Below are 22058 nucleotides of genomic sequence, written 5' to 3' on the forward strand. Positions count from 1 at the left end.
ATAAATTGTAAAAATTGTAAATAAACATGGTAGCTGCGAAATCGAAAGTGTTCGCCATGTGCTTTTTTTAGAAAAGTTATTTGGTTAAAACAGCGAAATGTCAAACTTTCCAACACCATCATTCTCGAACTTAACTGTAAATGATTTTGATCGAGTGTATGAACCAGCTGAAGACACATTTCTCTTAATAGATGCAATCGAAAAAGATGCAATCTCAATCCAACAAAAACAGTACTTAACTTAAAATTGTTATATAGCTATTATTTCAAAAATTCCTGTCGCCTCTCTGCTGGTTTTTGTTCTTCAAACAATCAATCAAATATTTCTAAGTAAATCAATTGATTAAATGCTAGGTACCCCCATTCCTAAATTTTTAACAGATTCTTATTTTCTCACAAAATAAAGACATGTTAACAAAGCCATGACACGCCACCCGCTAGAGCAGAGAGGATCAGAGCTGCGGCGACTGTGTGTTCAATTAAAAATCCTACCTTTAGTTTATTACACAACCTCTTGCAGCTAACTCAGGTGAGTTAACGAAGTCCAAAACCTATTTCTTAATTTCCCCAGCGCTTCCCATTGTTACTTAATTCTCATATATAGCTCTCAAAAGAAGTGTATTAACGTCACGGAAAGTGCACAGGGTCAAAGATTTAAATTAAGCTGATTTCAAGATATTGGCCAAAAACTGATTTTGATGTCATAGAGGTAAGATTCAAAGGACGTCATTATTGAAATAGGTTATGGACTTGCCTTAACTAACCTGAGAATGCAAATGCCTTATGAAAATCATTTTTTTTATCACATAGGCCAATTATTGCCTTGGAGATGGGGCCAGGATCAGGGATTATCATAACATTTCTTGCCAAGAATATTGCACCACACATTGCCTGCTTGTAAGTTTGATACAGTATTTCATATATATTTATATTTATTTATTCAGGTGTCATACATACAGTACCTAATTTTTTAAGATAAAACCTTCCTAGAGAAAGAAAAATCGTAAAGGGAATGGTAAATTATTAGTTCTTCATTTGTTTCAATTGACAAACACATATTTTTTTCAACACTGTAAACTTATCTCATATTGACAATCCCCATCTAATTCCTTCAACCTCGTTTAGAGATGGAAATAATAGAGAGGTTGGAATCGCTGATCAAAACTTTATACCCTTGTTCACCAGTTCGCAGTTAGACAGGCCTTCCTATTGTAGATCTTTTACTAACTAGGATACCATGTATATTCCTCCTTAAGGAATTTTACTTATTCGACAGTGCAAGTGACATTAATTCCCATGCATCATATTGTACAAGAAAGACATCACTTGAAAATGGTGTTGCTGTTGAAGTGACAACTGATAATTTGGTAAGTACCTGAATTATTATCTATACAGTAAACCTCCAATTAACGAACTCTCTAAAAAAGGCTGTGATTAGCGGACAATTTTATTTCCCTGGCCATTTCCTATTCAAATCCTTGTGAAAAAGTTTCCAAAAGATGGACACTCAGGGGACTCTCCAATAAGCGGACAAAGTTTTTGCACAAAATGGCCAAACCCCCACTTTTCCTTTCTAATTTGCGGACATTCGAGGTCTTACTGGTCACAGACTAGAGCTTGGGAGCACTCCCTTTATCCAGTCGTTGAATTTGCATACGTTATAAAAATGATAAATTACAGGGACCTCAAGACTACTTTGATTAATGAAAAACTAAATTGTTGCACTTGAATAATCATTCTCGTGTTTTTCCATGTCCTAGTGTCTCTAGAAAAGCACGGATCAAAATGTTACATACTTAGGTAACCCCTTAATAGTACCTTATACCAAAATTAGAGCACATAATTAACAGGTTTCTAAAAGGCGGACACTTCTAATTAGCGGACACTGACCCTATTCCCCGACGGTGTCCGCTAATTAGAGGTTCCACTGTATTCCATAATTTTTCCTATTTATTTCTTCTGAACTTGTTTTAATTCATCTCTCTTTAACCATATTATTTGGTTATGTTAGACTTTTTTAATGTGGTTTATAAATAAAGCTGGTTTATTAAATGTTGTTATTATTTTTGAATTTCCAGATTGGAAGTTTTCAAAAAAGATTGCATAACAAAGTTGACATCTTGATTTTTAATCCACCATATGTAGTAACACCTTCAGCCGAGGTTAGTAAACATATTTTTATTGTTTTTTTGGTTGTTTAAAAATTTGATGTATGCTGTTTGTTATTGTTCTCTTTTTGATTTTCTGCATATTAAAAAAGAAGTAATGTTTGATACAATGAAAAAAGTAAAATAAAGAACCTAGAAAAGGCAGAAATCATTACAATAATTTCTATTCAATAGGTAGGAACTTATGATTTATCAGCATCTTGGGCTGGTGGAGTCAATGGAAGAGAGGTGAGTAATGTCTTCTTTATTTAAAAGAAATACCTTAACTCATCTAGAAAAGGTAAATGCCTCCCCTTGAATCCTCTCTTTTACAGTCAGAAAATCTCAATATAAATTTATATTCTCAACATATATTTTTATTTAAATTACAAAATGAATTTTCCCAAAAACCAAAGCAACAGTGATAGATCTTGCACCATCTTTCTGAAGGTGTTTCTCTCGAATTGAATGTATCCTTCTAGGTGGTGGATAATTCTCAATTTTTAGCTCGTAGCTTTGATTCCCGTATTCTTCTAGGTGGTGGATAATTCTCAATTTTTAGCTCGTAGCTTTGATTCCCTTTGGACAACTTTAACCATTTTATTTTATAGGTGATTGATAAGTTCCTCCCATTGGTTCCGGAGTTGTTATCCAAAAATGGTTTTCTATATTTGTTAGTACTGGAGCAAAACAAACCAGGTATAATATGATAATTGCTCTGAACTCTGAACTCAATTTCTTTTAAAGTGACATAAAATCACAAAATATTTGAAAGGTTTCATAGTAACAAATCCTATTTCTATTAGAATCAGAAATTTATCCAATTAAATGTTTCGTAGGCTGCTGGCATCCACTAACGGATTCGTGCTCCTTATACTACCTGGGGGTTTTGTAGAGGTCTGCGATTCAGACTACTTGTTTCGCAACATTAACAACATTCGTTATTTTTGAAAAGAGCTCAGAGCTCTAAAAAAATCAAACTCAAGATTTCAAAAACCACACGCCGACAGAAAAATTCTGTGCAGTAATGTTGATTTTCACACGCGTGTGATTTATTGATTTTTTCCTGTGATTTTAATAAATGCATTTTTTTTTTACCTTAGACGAAATTGTTGAGATGATGCAGAGTAAATACAATCTACATGCAAGTCTTATAATGAAACGAAAGGCTGGACCAGAGTATTTAAAAGTATTTCGTTTTGAATTCATAACATGATTATAGACTTTTGATTACTGACGTTGTTGGACAAGAAGGAGAGATTGAGAAGTTATCAATTGGGAAAGAAACTTTTTCAATTCATCCCTTGGTGGCAAAAACATTCAAGTTAGGTTTCATAGCGTACCCAATTCCGCCATTTCGACAATTTTTCCTGATTTTTCTGTGATTTTTGTCTTATCATATAAACAAGAATAGAAATCTAGCACCGACTATTTCCTTTAAATTCAAGATTTTTGTAAAAATGTCTAGAAATAGACTTTCTTTAAACAGACTTAAACAACCCGATTTTCCATCTTTGACAAAGTTATCATGAAGCAAAGTTCAGCCAAAAATCGACTCTCTAGTAATAAATGAGAGAATTTATCTTGATATGTAAATTAAGTGCTTTAACACTATATATAGAAAAAGTTAAAATTTTACAATATATCATTGATAGAATAAGATTATGAAACAAATTATAACAAGTATTTACAATATTGCGGTAAAAGAACGAAATCGTAAAATCTTGATCACCCAAATGTGTCATCAGCGAACTTAAGTCCCGCGAAATCTTGAAATTTTGCAGATGCCGTGAATCGTAAACCCATTAAAATAGTTTATAGTTTCCAAGTTTTCATTTCTCTGTGATTGACGTTGATTTAGTTTTACTCAACTCAATTTGAGTCTTCTTCCTGTTCTTCCCATAAAGCTGCTGTTTAAATTCAGTTTTTGTGTTCTTGTTCATCGCGTAGAATGCGAAAATAAACACACCTCGAAAAGATCGTAAAACGTCATAAACCAATCCAAAAACTGCATTGAGAATACTCTCATTTTCTGTCAAGTTAGATCGTTTGATTTGAACTAAACCCAATAATTCTGTTATTCCCAAAATGAGCATTAGTTTAATTCCAACTTTTAGTAATCCAACGTCTTTATGTTGTCCTTTTCCAAGAGTTTTTTGAGATTCTCTACTCTTCTTTCTAATGGAAATCAAAAGCATACAAAGACACAACAAACATGTAAAATACTCAATAGAAGCTGGAATAAAATAAAACGCCAAAGACCAATACCAATTTCCGAACCAACAATATTTAGAATCTAACTCAAATACAATAGAATCAGATTCCTTTAAGATGAGCAGAGTTCCACAAATGATCGTCGAGATCGCAATAGTTGCAAGCAGTCTCTTTTGAAGCATCTTCACCGATTCCTTTCGATCAGATCTTGACAGAGATCTCTTGGTAAACTGCAACATCATATCAATGGCGACCATTCCACTCCAAATCAAAACATTGACCAAAGACCAATACAAAACCACAAAAATCCCTGTACAAGACAAAGAGCCTTTCCTTAAATGAAAATTAGCAAGGAACATTGAATCACTGAATAGCAAAAAGGCAACAAGAACAGTAATATATAAACCACCAGTGTTTCTCAAGCTTTTTATTGCAGCCAAGGTAACGAGGAACATGAGGTATGAAAACAAGCTGAAACATGTTCCAATAACCGAGACATGATATTTTGCATTTTTAACAGTTTTGGACCAATCAAATTCCTGTTGAGTCATTCCACTGCGAATAGCTTCGATGCATATTTGAAAACCTTCTGCAAGTGGAAAATATTCATCAATGGGATAGACTTTTTGTTTTGCAGATTTTGGAGATTCCCCTTCAATCAGTAAAGATCCATTTGGAGATATTTGATAGATTGATGGGTATATTGTTTGTCTTGAACACGTTGAGTGCAAATGAAATGCCTCACAGTAGATTTTCTCTTCAAAGACGATCCCATCCTGTATTGTGAATATTAGTTTTGAATCCAGATTATAATCAACTGTTTTTGTCATGTTACAAGTTCGATTTGCATTGTGAATAACTTCGTCAGTGAATCTACCACAGAGTCTGTAGTTACTGAAAGATCTAGTCAAATCGAACCCATATTGATTTGGAATGATTTGATCATGAAATTTGATTGTTGTGGTAAGAACAGCTTTATCAATATGCTTGTTATAACGTGTTTCGTTAAGGAGATTTTCCTTCCATTTTAAATCAGATTCAAAATCTGTTGATTCCAAAACGAAAACAGTTTGATTTTCATACAAGACTCTCCAATTACTTCTTCTGCGAAGAAAATTGAAAAGTGTTGAATAATTTGTTTCCTTGGTGACATTGTTATTTGTGTTGATTTGGAAGAAGATGAATAAAGAAATTGCTTGATGGATCTGATCCAAGCATCGGAATGATTGTTGATTGTTTTGGCGCTCACCGTCGACCATGGGCCGTCTTGTATTTGTTTGATTTGACTTGATTGGTTCGGTGGTCGTATTTCTGAAAGATTGGCATTTATGGGTTTTTGATGAGTGAGAAAATCCTCCATTACAACTTCTGCAATATCCAGTAGAATCGATGAATTTAGGTGTCAAACATTCACATTTGCCGTTCGATTGTCTATCAAATCCCATTCTGCACGGTAATGGTTTGCATTTATTTTCAGTGGTTGAGAATGTGTATCCAATCTGGCAAATTTGTTGACATTGTCCTTGGACAAGACGTTGCCCTTGACCACATTGGATGGCTCTACACAGCCCGCCTGCCATTTTGATCTCGTTCAGACCGCATTTGTTATCACTGATCCCACTATTTAGATTGATGACCAGGGACCATCCATCAGGCATTGACTTACATGGTTTTCTCACTGTACCATCTAAAAGATTCTGAGAACGACATTTTTCACAAAAAACATTTTTGGTAGATTTAGTTGTATATTTTCCATTGAAGAAATACCCTAAAAAGATTTGACAAAATATTGCATCTGTGGTGCTACATTTGTTTGGTTCACACTTCAAAATTGTATCTTCATATTGAGGAACTAATCCACACCAAGGGTATTTCTGCAGGACTTGATAAAAAGGTGTGTCTGCCAATAAATATTGATCTGGATACTTGTTGCGCGAGACAGAAACCTTGCAAGACAGTTTCATGAAATCATATCGATAAAGAAAAACATTATTACACCGTGCGCAGTATGAGTTCTTATATAAATAACGATCATTACCATAAACTGGCTTATTATTTTCACCAACTACTGTAGCCTTCTCACAACCATCAACATATGTTTGATTGGCCCCTGGCAAGCAAGAATCAACCATGATATAGTGATTACCAGACCAAAGGGACATATCTGGAACATATCTAAACATTGGTAAACACGATTGTCCTTTAGTTAAACTCTTTACACTCTCGATGTAATGTTTGGCACTAGATTGAAATTGGTGATATTTATACCATAAGAAATCAATACAACAGTCACCCTTGGATATGCAAGATTCGCCACAGCTACATTCACCAGGGCGTGTCCATATTCGGCATTGGTAACCATACCAACCAATATCAATTCCAATATTTAATTGCTTTAAGAAGCTGCTCAATGGAAACGGATTGTCATATCCTGGTTTTGTTTTTGTTAAAGATGGAAGCCTATCGCTATCATAACATTTCATCAGATAGTTTCTAAACTTCGTAGATGAAGTGGAGTGTGGACTATGAGTGTACCCTCCACCGCCGTACTGTCCTGAAAACGTCGAATGAGTAGTGCCGGGGGTCGTGTAAACACCCCATGTAAATACCAGAGTCGTTGTGTTGATTAAGAAGTATAATTTAAGCAGAGTCTTGAGTAGAGTCATCGCTTTTTCGTATCGTCTTTGTTTGTCTTCAATAGGATTCTATTTAAAAACAAAATTGAATTAAAACAAGTTCATAGAATATAACATTTATTTGTCAAAGAACAATCCACAGATTGTTATTGTTGTTATGATTTAATCCCACCGCATGGTCAATTTAACTATGGTCAGTCACACTTAAAAGAGTTAAGATTACCATTCCTGGTACGAACATTTTATTCTTTGGCTAAGAACAAATTCATGTTAATCAACACGCTAAATTTGCTTAGAATAATATGCTTGTCCAGGATTCAAAATTTGTTTCATGGCCCTAAATGAAACCCTGATTTATCGATATTTTTAACATGTTCTTAGGTAACGATTCCATTTCGCTCTGAAACGAAATTAAGCCAATCTATCGGTTTTAAGTGACGCAAAAATTGAGTTTATCCATGGCGTTCTAAATTAAAGAAACAAGTTGTTGGTCATTAAATAATTTAGAACGCCGCGAATTTATCCAATAGAATAGCTTCATTTCGTTTCGGAGCGAAATGAAACCGTAGCGATTGAGAACATGTTCAGACGTTACGCTTTTGTTTCTCTGCGAAACGAAACAGTTCCGAAATACTGCGTGAACGTCAATTTCGAAATGTCAAAATCAAAAAAGAAGACGTTACAAAGCAAAACAAATCGAAATGGTTTCGCTCCAGTAGCGCTATTATGTATCTGGAATTATTTACGGCTACGGCTAAAGTGGCGAGGGAAATGGCGAGTAAGGCAAGTAATGGCGAGTGAAAGCAAGTTCGATATTTGGTGTACGGCATTATGTCGACTTTGCTTATACGGTGTTTTGGTGTTTTTCCCATACAAAGCAAAGTAGACAACGACATATCGCCTTTGGCGACGACCCGTACGGGCAGCCCCGTAACATTAGCCGTAGAATATCTCCGATACATAAACTCGCTACTATTTCTATCGGAACTGCTCCGTCTCATTGCTCCGAAACGTCCCAGAATTAGTATGAACACTTCGAATCCGTCACAAATACCATACCAGATTGATACGAAACCGTAAGGTCTGAACGTGGTCTTGGTTTTGTTTTTCAATTCCATGATTTCTGAACATTTTTCTTTTTTACCTACCCTTTTATAGTATTTGTTTCAGTGGAAATTGTAAAACAATGTTTTCATTTGAATTAATGAGATCTGAAAATATTGATTAACTTACTGTTATGGAAAAATCCATTGGAGCCATTGTGTACGTGCCGTTTTGGATTAATCAAATCTAATAGGATTTACCATACTGTTAAAAAAATAAATATTTTAAATTCAAAATATTAGTTTTATTTAAAATTTTCACTTTGCTGTGCTTGCATGAGTGTTTTTTATAACAATGAAAAATTAGAAATTAAGGAAATAAATCTTTCAAAGAAACAGATATATTGTAATCCCAATGTTCTCTGTTTCCACAGTTTGGCCCAATTTTGATCGACAGCCTCGCATTTAAAAATTTTGTTTGAAAAATAAAATACGTGGGTCACGTGTTTGGCTTTGGAAATGAGCGGCTTCATTTTACCTACCACCTATTAACTCTTAAGGGCGATCGGCATTTGAGGGATGAGGTAATGCGGTTAATACTTTAATCGGATTAAATTTCCCAAGATTAAATTTTGTGAAACAAAAAAGTGAAAAAAGTTTTTCTGGATTTAATTTCGCGAATCAGCGTTTTGAAAAATTTTGCGTAGATTTAATTTTGCGAATGAGCCTGAAAATAGCTGAAAATGGCCACTTTTTTCCACAAAATGAAGAGTTCTGACTAGTTCCTCCACCGAGGAAATTCAAAAATTATTCAAGTGGATTTAATTTCGCGAGTCAGCAATTCCACGTGTTTTCGCGAGACCTAATTTCGCGAAAATGGCAGAAACCCGCGAAATCGAGTTAAAGTCAAGTTAATCCGATTAAAGTAGTTGTATAGAAGCAACCTCAACTAGTTGTCAACAGTTTTCATTTTTCTCGAGCTAAATATATAGGGCTTTTATAAGGAGTTAGATGAACTACGTAAGACCTTTATTAAGGTTTCTTCTTCATATTTTTGATTATCAAAATTGTTTAACTGTTATATCTTACATGTTATTTTTAAGATTAGATTTAAAATTATTGGTTGATATGAAATTTGATGAAGAAATGGCCTGATGGAAATCAATTATCTTAAACAAAAGGAGATCCATTGTACGAGCATATGGAAAAATGTAATCTGATTGAATTCATCATGTTCGTGGTAAAGATAACAATTAATATTTTCACGTTTTTCTCAAAATATAATGGTGGGATATTAAATTTTTTTAACTCTTTTTTTTGCGTGTGATTGTATCGCGTAAAAAAATTCAAATTAAGGTGTCTCTGGTCATAGTGAAAATCAATTTCAGAATTTGAAGATAAAACCTTATGTTTTCGCTTCTTTGACATGTTTAAGAACAAAATGCTTTTGAAAAAATGAATTTAAGTAATTACATCATGAGTAATTAAGGAATAAGTGTGGCATGGACCTTAATAAAACGTCATAACGACGCTATATTTATATACTTTTCACAAAAAAAGCCTAATCTCCTTGGGGAAATCATTTTATTGTTTCAAAAAACTTTTTTTAACCCTATTCAACCTAGGCTTTTAGGGGCGGTTCAGAACTAGGGGGGGGGGGGCTTTTCCTGTACCACCCCTTAACTTTTGATCTAGTGGGTCTTTTTGGATGAAATTTGGCACACAAGATCCTTGTCACGTAAGGTAACTTTTGACAAAAATCTTTTTTGATGAAGTCACTCATCATGTCCAAAGTGAGCAAAAACCGAAAATTTCCTTTGTTCTTATAAATAGCTATTGTATTCTAGCAAAAGCTTTAGAATAAAGTTGCCTGAGTTTGAAATGCTTATTTTATCCTAAATATTCAATAAATTACGGTTTAAATGATATATTTGACATTAAAAATCAATTTGTATTGGAAAAGTATCAATTTTTGTGACACCTTACTGTCAGAAATGTCATCATGCTCAAGGTGTGAAAATTTTTAGGTGTCAAATTTTTTTTTATTTTGAAGCTAAATAAAAGTTAAGAATTTACAGAAAATTTCACGGCAAAAGCTCTATTATTTCAGGAGCTATTACCAATAGTTTAACTTCCGAGCAGAAAGAGCCCCCCCCCCCTAGGCCGAATAGGGTAAGTTTATGACAAATAATTTCTTTATGTAGATTTTTTCGGAAAAATTTTCTATTTGGCTACATCCCAAGTCATAGCTGTTTTCGTATGGAAATTTAGTGGAGAAAATTGCCAAAAATGAGGTTTTTTGGAGATTTTAAAGGAAAGATACTTCAAACAAAAATTTTCCGAAATTATATTTTTAGATACTCACCTGAACCAAAAAAAATTCCAAAATGTTTGATTTTTACTGAGATTAGGGCTTTGAAAGGTGAAATACTTTTCTTCAAAAAACTCTTCGTTTTCTTCTTCATTTAATTTTTTCATTTCAATTTTTCGATTTTTAAATTCTAAAAAGGTAGGTTTAACAGGCCATATAAAAAAATTTATACATTAATCTTTTTGAAATGCAGAAATTTTCATTTAAGTTGGTGTAAAATCGAAAAATGTCCAAAGCCCTTAAGTTAAATTTAAAAAAATCGTCACAATTCTCTTCTCGTTTCTTGTCATCTAAATTGCAACCAAGGTCTCACATTCAATAGGTGTGTATTTCAGCAAAAGAAAATTATTTTTTTGCGACGTAAATATCCATCAAACTATCCATTGAAACCAATATGAAATCCACATACCCAATATATGATATGGTTCTCTGCTCACCACAAGCGTCGTCTTTTGAGCACTCTGGTGACAACAACATTGACGCGGATGAATCCTGGGAAAGACCAAACTTGCCTCTGAGGATAGATAATATAATAAGATAATACCCGATAATATCGAATATAATATTTGATAAATTCTGAAGGCACGTTCTTTTAGTAGGCTGTCCCAAATCATTTGAAATTTACTTGAAACCTGCCATTAGCAACTTGAGTTTGTTAGGTAATTTTTTAGACTTTTTCAGAGACTGTATTGTACAATCACTATCGCCCTTGTATCGAAATCTTTAAATTACCAGCGGCTTTTCAGAGGTCTGCGTTGCTTTCTCCGCATTTTTAAGACAAATGAATAAATTTCAACCTTTTAAAGATATATTTTCATGAAAAATTACTTCACTAAAAATTGACCAGAACTAGAAAGAATTTCAAAATTCATCAAACATTTGGAATTTTTATAAGTGCGAGTATGTGCCTTTTCTAATCTTATTCAACTACCCTCTACCATGACGCAAGAAAAGATATCTCTAAATAAAAATTTATTTTCTTGTTTTGTAGAAAGCTGAGAAACAGTAAAGAGACGATAGGGAAGAAAAATTGTATATCTTTGTGTCATGTATTTGAAGAGATTGAAACAAGATAGATTCGGAGGTACATGGATGCTTGAAAGGAATGTTTTTGAGACTGATGCAAAGAACCGGAAGTACATGTTTTTTTTATAAGCATAACGCTTATAAGCATACGAAGGCTCAGATTTGCAAAATTCCTATGCATAACATGAGCATATATGTCAGCCTAAAATATTTTTCAAGAGGTCATTTTTATCTGTTTAAAAAGGTTTGGTAGAGGTCAAGTAAAAAATAAGACATTCCACGGCTCGCTAACATTCCACTGCTCCCAAAGTCTGAACAAATTTTTACAAAATTTCTAAAATTCAATTAAAAACTTGGCTCGGGGTGAATCATAAGCATGGTTCTTAAGCATATAATGGGGCTATAATAAGCATAAACTATGCCTGGATGCATTGAGAACTTAAGCATACACAAGCCTGACCAAGGGGCATACACTTGCTTATAAAAAAAACATGTAAGCTCAATTTCGATAAGTAGCCACATACCCTACTTTCCTACATCCCGGGTCTAAATACCTCAAGAAATATCACTCTGACTCTTTACGGATCTATCAGATCCAAGGGGAATACAAGGAAAACTCACTATTCGTGTTGCACTATTCATCTTGTTTATTTACTCTTCCAAATTTATCAGAACTCATTACTTTTACATAGCGAAGGAATATATTAATTAATTGATTCTTGTTATATTTCAGAAATTTGGCCATAACAAGTTAACCCTTCGTCAAGTGCATTACAGTCGTTATTATCTTGCAACAAAAACCAGCCTTGTATCAGATGAAAGAAAATGCGTTCTGAAGATTATATAGAATTCCTGGTAACTTTCATTTTATTCAATTTCTAAATCCTTTTAATCCTCCCACTCAGTAGTTCTCGATTTTTTTTCTTGATTTTCTTATGTAAAACATTTATATGCGTTGGTAATATCATTTGAATCGGTCCTACCAAAATTTCGTGATCAACCGTAGCCGCCAATTGCCACGCGAGCATTTTTTTGTCCGTTTTACCACCCTAAAACCGTCCCAGTCTTTTTTTTAACCTTATAGAAAAAGAATTGGATCGAGTTTAGAGGGATGATTAAATAATAAAGTGGCACGCGCCTGACCACGCGACTACGGTCGAAAAGGTGTATTATTCCAAGACCTTTCTTTCCCTATCATATCGTCGATACATATTAGATCATCCATGTTCTGCCCACACCACGCTCTACTTTAAATAGATATAGTAAAATACGATGATCTGATCTGGTTATTCAGCCAAAACATTTAAAACATTTTACCTTTTGACCTTAAAACGAAATGAAAGTGACTGGGTTATGCGTATGATTGATGTTTTGATGCGGTTTTTTTTCAGCCAATTTCCATTCTCTGTCCATTCAGAATTTGAATGAAAATAATCAAAAAGGGCTGCCTATTATACCTGGGCAGATCCTGTTACGGCGCGACTAGCTTACAGGTTAACTCAATATTATCAGCTAGACAATGCTATAGTCTGAGACAAATCACTACCTACGAAATAAATTCAAAGCCGAAAGAAAATTCGCCAACGAGTTTTTGCCGAAAAGAGTTTACAGTCGGTAGAGTTTGCCAGTCTTCGAAACTCTCCCGCCGAATTTTTTCCGTATACCGCCATAACACCATACCATCATACCACCATATTTTCCCGCCTTTACTATCACAGTAACGGACGATAACATTGTCTAGCTGATAACATTGTCTAGCTAATAACAATGTCTAGCTGATAACATTGTCTATCTGATAACATTGTCTAGCTATATTTTTTTTTTTTTTTTTTTTTTTTTTTTTATTTATTCGAGTGTATTCGAGTTTTTATTTATTCGATATGTATACTGGTAGACGAGAATATCACAAATTAGGGTTTAATGATATGTAGATTACTCAGTTCGGAAATGCAAAGAGAGACTTGTTTAACATTTAGCAGTTTAGACGTTATAGCATCGATAAGAACTACAAGGATGTCTAATATGACTGTTATATCAACTCAATAATTTTAAGAGGAATAGGAGGGATGGATCCTTTATTGCCTAATTTCTTATGTGGAAATTATTCTCACAAGAATGGCTGGGACAGAAAGACAATGAAAAATTTTCCGTTTCTTTAGAAACATATCTCAATCAATTCAAACTAGATATTATCATAAAGCTTGCTAGGGTTTTTTAATTTGATTTTTACAAAGCAAAAAAGATAATCAACGATTGATTTTCGTTTTCTAATCTAAAATTTGAACCCTGCTATTCTTTAAAAAAGATGACGTTTTAAGTCGCTTTATCCCTCTAACCCTTCAAATTACATTTTATCAATTTTTCATGTTTATCTGAGAAAACAATCCTTTAAAGTCTGTTTGTAATCCTAAATGATGAGTTTTATTAGATTCTGTGGTGGAAGTTGTAAAATGAGTAAATTGAACTAAGTCGGATGGTGGGTGATTTTTGAAAAGTAGTTTTTGCTTAACATTATTGTTTTGTGAATGATGTGAATGGTTTTTTGAAGGGACTTGAATTTCTCGGCTTATATGGTCGGCATTGTTGTAGTAGACTTTGCTATAGTCTAAGACAAATCACTATCTAAGAAATAAACCCAACGCCGAAGAAAAGTCGCAAACGGGATTTTTTGCCGAAAAGAGTTTACAGCCAATAGAGTTTGCCAGTCTTCGAAACTCTCCCACCAATATTTTTCCCTATGCTGCCATAACGCCATACCGCCATATTTTCCCGCCTTTACTATCACTGTAACAGACGATAACATTGTCTAGGGTAGGTCGGTATCAAATCTGGTAAGTAACGAGGAGAATCGTTTCAGTACGATTTAAACACAGCTCTTCAAAAAGGAATTTTAGACCCCAGTGAGTGTCAAATCCAGAGCCTAAAATCTTAAGGAGATTCCTCAAAAATTAGTAAAAGTTAATAGAGGGTCTGGAATTTCTGCGATGATACAGGGTGGTATAAATTGGATAAATTACCTCCATGACATTTGTTGGAAGCTCATTCTTACAGGCTTATGTTCAGTATGATGGCTAGCTTAGTGTTGAGAGGTGAAGGTTTGAATAGAGTTTGAATAAATTTCTTTAAAGCGGTTAATTTCATCCTATTTTTCACCCATCGAATATCCGTGTGTCAATATTTTGACAAATACATAGTCTCTGTGCATCCATGTAAATAAAAACAAATTTGAGAGTCTTGAAATATGACATCACATACTTTAATACTATGTTTGATTTCGTGACATCATTATTACGTCAGGTATCCTTACATCATAGTTATTTGGGTGGTCCTTTTAATCTTCCAGGTCTAAACAAAATATAATCGGCCCTCAGACTCTCGGATTATATTATTTTTTGATTCATCCCGTTAGGTCCATGTGTGTTGACAAGATTAGAGGGCCGAGAGATTTTGTCGAATTTGAAGATATGGAAAGTTGATTTGTTGGTTTGGCTTTTGGCGGGTCACAGGCTAAAGGTAAGCCTTTGGCGGGTCACAGGCTAGGTAAGCCTTTGGCGGGTCACAGGCTAGGTAAGCCTTTGGTGGGTCACAGGCTAGGTAAGCCTTTGGCGGGTCACAGGCTAGAGGTAAGCCTTTACCATGATGTAGATCGCTAAGTGGTTTATAACTGATAAATTCAAGTGTTAGTACTTCAAATATTGTTGTTATTACTAACATAGAAATTCGATCATAATTTGATTCGTATTAGCTGCGTTTTAGCCGGGAAGAGTTCTTGCCCTCCTATATAGCTAAAATATTTTGCAAACGCTGCCAAAAGAAAAATCACCATCAAATATGTGTATAAAGAAGTACAAAACTTACATAAAAGACTTTTCAATTTTCGGAGCCAAGAATGACATATCACAAAGGAAGTATTTGTTTTCGATATATCAAGTTTCTGTCTGCTCCTGTCAACTTGAGGCACATAGCTATTTGATCAAACAGTCCTCTTATACCGTTATTTTGCAATAACTTTCCTGAGAATATACGTCATTTAGACACGGCAAAGGGTTATTTCTAGACCCTCTTTGATACCTCTCCTACGGTGGTCCAACGCAACGGTTTCCATTATTGACTTGTATTTCGTCGTTGTCAAGGCAAAAGAGCAATTATCTCAAAATTAGTATTTTAGAAAAGTTAGAATTTTTCCATAACATAAGCCTTTCAACGAGATTCGACCGTGAGTCATATTTAAAATTAAAATGGGCCTTGGGATACTTCCATATTGTCTTCGACTAGGCTGGATACATAGTCTCAATGGATGGCCGGATTGAAAGCAGTAAAAGCTAACCTTAGATTTCTAAAACATGCACCACTCAGAAAAAAAACGAATGGCCTTTTTCAATCAATCAGTACATATCTTTTAATGTGACGTATTCTTTACTCTCCGAACCGGTTTTTTAGATGATTTATTTACAACTTTTGACTTTTGACAATCATCGCGACATTAAAAAAAGAATGGCGCCTAAAGTGTCCTAAAAAATTTGATACCCTGTAAAGTAACATGGTCCTTGTTATTTACCTGTGAGAATATTTATTATTTTCATTGATTTTTTTCACGTAAAATCTCAGAAGATATATGACGTACTAGATAGAGTTGAAGTACTTTCTTGAAATTAAGTATGTGACTATTTTGAAGGGCTTTTTGAACGAACGGCCCGTACTTTTTGTGACTCTGGAGGAAATTTATAAAGCAGAACCATATTATATAATTTACGTCAAGATTATATTTCGAACTGTGTTTTATCTTGATTTTATCGATGGCTGAAAATATTAAGTTCAAAGGAGGAAGGCAATGAGAGAGGGATGAGACAGGTATTCTATAGCGCTCAGTAAAAACAATAATCCAGCTGGCAATGAACGTCATAAGAACGTCAATCTGAAGTCTAAACACCACAGAATAAGTTTAAGCAGCGTAAAACGATAAAACCAAGTGCGGAAAGACTAGCTTTATTATCTAATCAATAAATGTTTTCTCTATGGTGGTGAGAGTTCTTTTCAAATAAGGATTCGTTTACCTGCTATCGGCTTTTTGCCAATTTTGGGCAAGGGTTTCTTTCAGTGGCAAAAGTCACTGTAAAAATAATGGCAGTTTAGGTAGGGGAGTTTCTGGTAATTATAATGCACTAACCATCATTCAGATCTGACATACAACCGCTTGTAAAGATGTAAAATATAAAAGTAATTTGTCAATTTTTGATATAGATCCTTATTATATCCTGAAAATAGTTCCGCTTTTGATTGTAATGATGTTTAATGAATTGGATATTATCCTAATTAAAGGCTTATGTTATTGTGGTTATCTACCAAATGGTTTTTCGGTATTTTTAGTTGAAACTAGTCACCAGTGTTACGTAGATCTCCACCCAGAGGACTATATACTTTTTTTTAAGAATCGTTTTTGGCTAAAGCTCGGTTGTTCTTATTTTTCGTGATTTTCAGCCTTAAAATGTTCTTAATATTCATAATGTTCTCTCAAAGGGGCTCTAAATTAGAATTTTCTTAAGCTTGGATTGTTCTATATATTTTGTTCTTAAGTTTTTTCCAAGATTGATCCAGATGTTCTTATAAAATTGATCACATAAGAAAGTTTTTATTTTTTATAAAAGGCACACGTTTTTTTGTAAGAAAAAACTATATAAGAACAGATGGCTTCGATGACCAAAATGTCAAGAACAAGTTAAGAGCCTTTTAAGGCTTTTAGGACTCTCTAAAACACTCGATTTCTTAAGAAAATGGACAAAATTGCTCAAAAATGTTGAAAATAAGAACATGTTAAGAACATTTTTAGGCTTAAACTCAAAAAGTTAAGAACATTTAAAGGCTTCAAATTTTTGGATGTTCTTATTAAAAAAACGTGTAATCTATAATATCCATCACATTGCTAAATCAAGCACCTTTTTAACAAGATGATGTCAGAGAAAAGTATTTTTTATGTAATCCGATTAAATTAGGATTTTCATATCTATGTGTGGTATTATATACCCTTTGGTTCTAATAAAATGAAAATGATCGATTTGATAAATGGTAATGGTGTTTGGTCATTCTAAAGCTTATAGCTTTAAAAGTTGAATTTGATTTTTTTTTTAATTTTGATCCATGCATGTATATATGTTTTTAAATATCATTGATTAAAGCCTTGAGGTGTGTTTAACTTTCTAGGGTTTAAGGTTAAAAATGTTCTTAAAGTGTTCTTGTTTTCAGAATTCTGTGAATATTTTGGTCTTATTTTCTAAGAATGTTTCAGAATCTGCAAAGCTTTGTTCGTATGAAAAAAAATTTCTGAAAATGAAGTTGAAGTGTACCTTCAGTTGTTTGTTCAATTTGCGGATATACATTTTGTATAAATTGTTTGACATCAGAAAGTTTTTCTTTGAATAGTGGAAACTTATATGGACGCTTACTGTAGTTTAAAACATACATCTTTCACCAGCCGTACCCTAAAGTTTATAGCTAGAAACACAAGAAAAGTACAGTCTGGTCACTGAGTATGTTTCAATTTTTTTATCGTAGAATATACGGGTTAATCGTAATTTTAGATCCCTTTCGTCTCCTAATACCAATCGAAGCTATAGCAACACTTGAACATAGTTATTTTTTCAGGCTGTACTGATTCGGGCTTAGTGAATGAAGTTCTAGGTAACGGCGGTAATGAATCTTTCTTCTAATTGTAGGGAAAAAATTTCATGAAATTCGAACACTAGTGGAATACAATGCAAACAAACTTTACGCGGTGTTCCTTCAAACTAGTGTTTACGGTTACCATCTTTGTTGCTATGGTCTACCTTTTGCATTATCAAGAACTGCTACAAGTCAAGATAAAAATGGTAAATTCTTTACTACTGTACGTCCCGGGGGGGGGGGCACTCGATCTGAAAACGACCATACGTTCGGCCCAAAATTTGGCTTCTAAAATCGGACCCTTACAGTGCAGTGAATTATCATACCCTTACGGTATAAGGGCGAAAATTTTTGCAATTTTCCAAGAAAATGTGGAATTTTTCCTCCAAAATTGACCAATTTTGTGCCAATTTTACCAAAAAATTGGCCTTATATCACTATTTCCTACCCTTACAGTGCAGTCCAGTGCAGTTTTGTAATTTCCTACCCTTACAGTGCACTAGCTGAACTATGAAAAACCTACCCTAAAGGGCCGAACGTCTGGTAGGTCATTTACCTTGAGTGCCCCCCCCCCCGGGCTGTACGTATAACCAAGCAACTATGGAAAATAGTTCCTTATGGGTTTTTACTGAAGATGTCTTAAAAGACAACACTTCAGGCTTTCGCCAAAGGAACAAGTTGTGCCAACGCTTGAGGGATATTGTGCAGTTATCCTCACCATATCCTACTCTCTCTTAAATTAGGTTAGTCTAGCATTTTAAACTATGATCATTTTCTTTAGCTCATGTCTTCATCTTCCAACCAACCACCATACCATGAAACTGATATCAAGCAAATACAAGAAAAACGTCACAGACAACTTCAACAATATTGTTCCAACCAAAAGAAACAAACCATGATCAAGAGCAGGAATCAATTCAGGAAATTTTTCGAACCAAGAGATAAGGAATCATTAAGAACGTTAAAACAGTTGATATACAACGATAGAGCAAAATTGATCTTTTGTAGTGTCCCTAAAGTAGCATCTACAAACTGGAAACGTATTTTCCATACACTTGAAGGACGCTTTCAAAATCCTACAGATCAAGACGGACGATTGATTCACCAAGGTTTGCCAGATATTACCGAGCTGTCAAAACCTGATCTACAATCTCGTTTAAAAACTCATTTTTCGTTTTTATTCACTAGACATCCTTTTGAAAGAGTAGTTTCGGCCTATAGAGATAAGTTGTACAGTTCAAAAGATAAATACCTACAACGTAAATATAACAAAATCATTTACAAACTGTATCGGAACGAATCGTACACACCGGACAAAACACCCGTAACATTTGAAGAATTCATTCGGTATATTATCTATGAATGGAGAGACGGGAAAACGTATCGACTCAACTTACATTGGAGACCTGTAACCTCGTTTTGTTTTCCATGTTTACTGAATTACACCTTCATTGGAAAGTTGGAAACTATAAACCAAGATAGTTACCATATCACAAAGTATATAAATAATGTGACCAATTTGAATTTAGAGTTGCCAACAATCAGACGTTATAAAACGGAAAGTCGGACTTCACTTTCTGATTACTATAAGAATATTTCGGATAGAATTTTGACTGATTTGTATAAAGTATATGAAAATGATTTTTTAGCATTTGGTTATAGTTTAGATGGAATATTTCGCCGGCTAAAGGTGTGATGCAACTCATGGATTTTTTGGTCCAGTGCGCAGCAGAATGGACCTTTAAAAAGCAACTGATCGAAAAGATTTTGTCTTTGGTCGGGGCCTGTGCGCGCAATAAATTAACAAGTCCAGGCTAAACCAACCGCCGATCTAGAATTTTTGCCCCGCCTACCCGCGCGATGTTTGACCTATGTTTTGGATTGAATTGGTAGTAGAGTCAAATTTCCCGGTTAGATTAAAGGGTTGTTTCAGGTAGGGTCAGGTAGGGTTAGGGTTAGGGCTAGGGTTGGGGATGGGAGTTAACCCCTGGTTAGAGTTTTAGCTCCCGGGTAGAGTTTGGAGTAAATACCATGTTTATAAGGAACTTTGGTTAAGGCGCTGGCATTCTAATCATAGGTGCTTTGTATATAGTGGGTTCGAATCCCATCAGTGGCAAAAGTTTCGAAATTTCGGGAAATGCATCAAAAACTTTCAAAACTCTGCAATACAAAGAAAGTGTCAAAGAATAGAAGCTCAGAGTTGAGGATGGGAAGGAAATTTTTTTGCGTCACTTAAAGAACCCGGTACGAATGACATTTGGTTATTGTCACGTCAGCTGAACCTTCACGCCGCTCCGGCTTCTTGTGTTATATAAGAGAACTCCCTCTCGTGTGCAGTTATTTTGTTCAGTTTGTATGAACATTATTTTCAGGCATGCTTAAAGGGACATAACAGTACTTGTGAAATTTGTAAACATACTGCATGCAGCGGGTACAAAATCAAAACAAATGTCACCTGTCAAAATAAAAAATCAAACCAAATATGGCTAATTTTGATTGTTCAATTGTTTTACAAGTTTGTTTTGGACACGTGATTTTAATTGTTCTCTTCAATGACACGTGGTTCGCGCAATGTTTACATTTTATTACTTTTATGTCCCTTTAATTCTGACGGCTAGAAAATTAAGACAATGTCAATTGAGTTAAATTGAAGGCATTAACAGTCGAATTGAATCGAATGTACCAAACGGCAAACGTTTTATATCGAACACAATATCTATCGAATTGAAATCCTTTGCAGTGGCAAAAAAGTATATTGTAGTATTGTGGTCCCAGGCGTTGTCACCGATGGCTTTTCTCACAATCCAAAATATTCGTAATAACAAAACTTGAAGTTTGGGATAATCATATTAAACTTGGTAAAAACATTTTCATTTTTTAAATCAGCTAGCCCTAAACCATCTTTTCATAAAGTCAATAATTTAGTAGTCTTTTGAGCTTGATCGAATACCGCAAACAAGGCACATAAATGTAAACCGCAACCAATTTCGCATAAATTTCATGGATTTCATATGTTTATTTAATGCTTATAGCTCAGAATTATATTTATATGAATCATTAAAATAGAACAAATAAGATAATTCAGTACTTGAGTGCTATGAATTAGCTCTATAAATAGTCTCGATGACTTATCACAAAATTATGAAGATTGACTGGGTTTTACCTAATCTTCGAGCAGATTCTGATACTCCGCGTAAGGCACGTATTCACTCTTAAAACCATGGCAATGAGCTTTTGAGCCGTCGATTAGTTAAAGCAAAACAAGCGCTGCAAAATCAAATTTGAATCATACAATAAAAATTAGAGCCCAGTCGCTTTTTGTTTTCAAGCAACATTTGGTTGGCGCAGAATGGATGATCTGTTATGAGATTCGTTATTCGTCACTCTTCAACTAATGAGCTGTACTGAGTGGCGAAATGTCATAAGATAAATGCAATATCCTGAAAAGATAGTGTCGATAATTTATAAGCTCTTAGAGTTGAGCCTTGGAGCTGATACATTAACAGCATTAGTTATGAATAACAATTCATGAATCAATAATTCAGTTGATATTGTTTTTAAGATGCTTAGCAACTCTATCTCTAAGCACATAATTTGGGTTAGGTGTCTATTAAAGAGAAATGGAGTATGTATTTACATTAGAATAAGGGTGGGTTTACATTAGCCTGGGAATCTTAGAAAAACAAAAAATACCTCACCTCACAAAGTTCTAAGATTATAGAGCTTGGTGCAGGTAGATTAGTCTGACACATCATCATCATCATTGCTCGACCGCAGTCGAGACAATGGATTCCACTCGCTGGCGCCAAGAGTCGCGGTTGCGCATAGCAGTGCCCAGGTCGCTAAGATCAAGGCCTGTATCCCTGCTCACCACATCCGGAAAGGTAAGTTTTCTCGATCTCTGAGCCACACGTTTAGGTTTCCAAAGGGAGGAGGAGGAAGGAAGGAAGTAACCTCAGATGAGG

At 34.5% G+C, this 22058-nt stretch overlaps 2 protein-coding genes and 1 long non-coding RNA gene across 4 annotated transcripts in view; 2 read left to right on the plus strand and 1 right to left on the minus strand.

The window, feature by feature from the left end:
* Positions 1-48: 48 nt before the first annotated feature.
* LOC136816838 (methyltransferase N6AMT1-like) lies at positions 49-3567 on the plus strand. 2 transcript variants are annotated; one of them, XM_067073169.1, is made up of 7 exons: positions 49-231; positions 810-896; positions 1276-1366; positions 2078-2161; positions 2342-2395; positions 2758-2845; positions 3250-3567. In XM_067073169.1, exons 1-7 carry the CDS (start codon positions 98-100, stop codon positions 3360-3362), a joined length of 651 nt encoding a protein of 216 aa, XP_066929270.1. In that variant the 5' UTR covers positions 49-97; the 3' UTR covers positions 3363-3567. The 2 variants fall into 2 exon arrangements, with proteins under 2 accessions (XP_066929270.1, XP_066929271.1); XM_067073170.1 differs by lacking the exon at positions 49-231 and adding an exon at positions 385-528.
* A 6986-nt stretch (positions 3568-10553) lies between these two features.
* Positions 10554-22058, minus strand: part of LOC136816840 (uncharacterized) — a 53134-nt gene continuing 41629 nt past the window's right edge. The window contains exon 3 of the long non-coding RNA XR_010847987.1: positions 10554-10924. This is a non-coding gene — a long non-coding RNA (uncharacterized lncRNA). The remainder of the gene's footprint in view (positions 10925-22058) is intronic.
* On the plus strand, positions 18152-20035 carry LOC136816839 (carbohydrate sulfotransferase 11-like). The gene is made up of 2 exons (XM_067073171.1): positions 18152-18299; positions 18875-20035. Exons 1-2 carry the CDS (start codon positions 18186-18188, stop codon positions 19787-19789), a joined length of 1029 nt encoding a protein of 342 aa, XP_066929272.1. The 5' UTR covers positions 18152-18185; the 3' UTR covers positions 19790-20035.

Source organism: Clytia hemisphaerica, unplaced genomic scaffold (assembly GCF_902728285.1).
Source record: "Clytia hemisphaerica strain Z4C2 unplaced genomic scaffold, Clytia hemisphaerica genome assembly, whole genome shotgun sequence".
Taxonomy (NCBI): Eukaryota; Metazoa; Cnidaria; class Hydrozoa; order Leptothecata; family Clytiidae; genus Clytia; species Clytia hemisphaerica.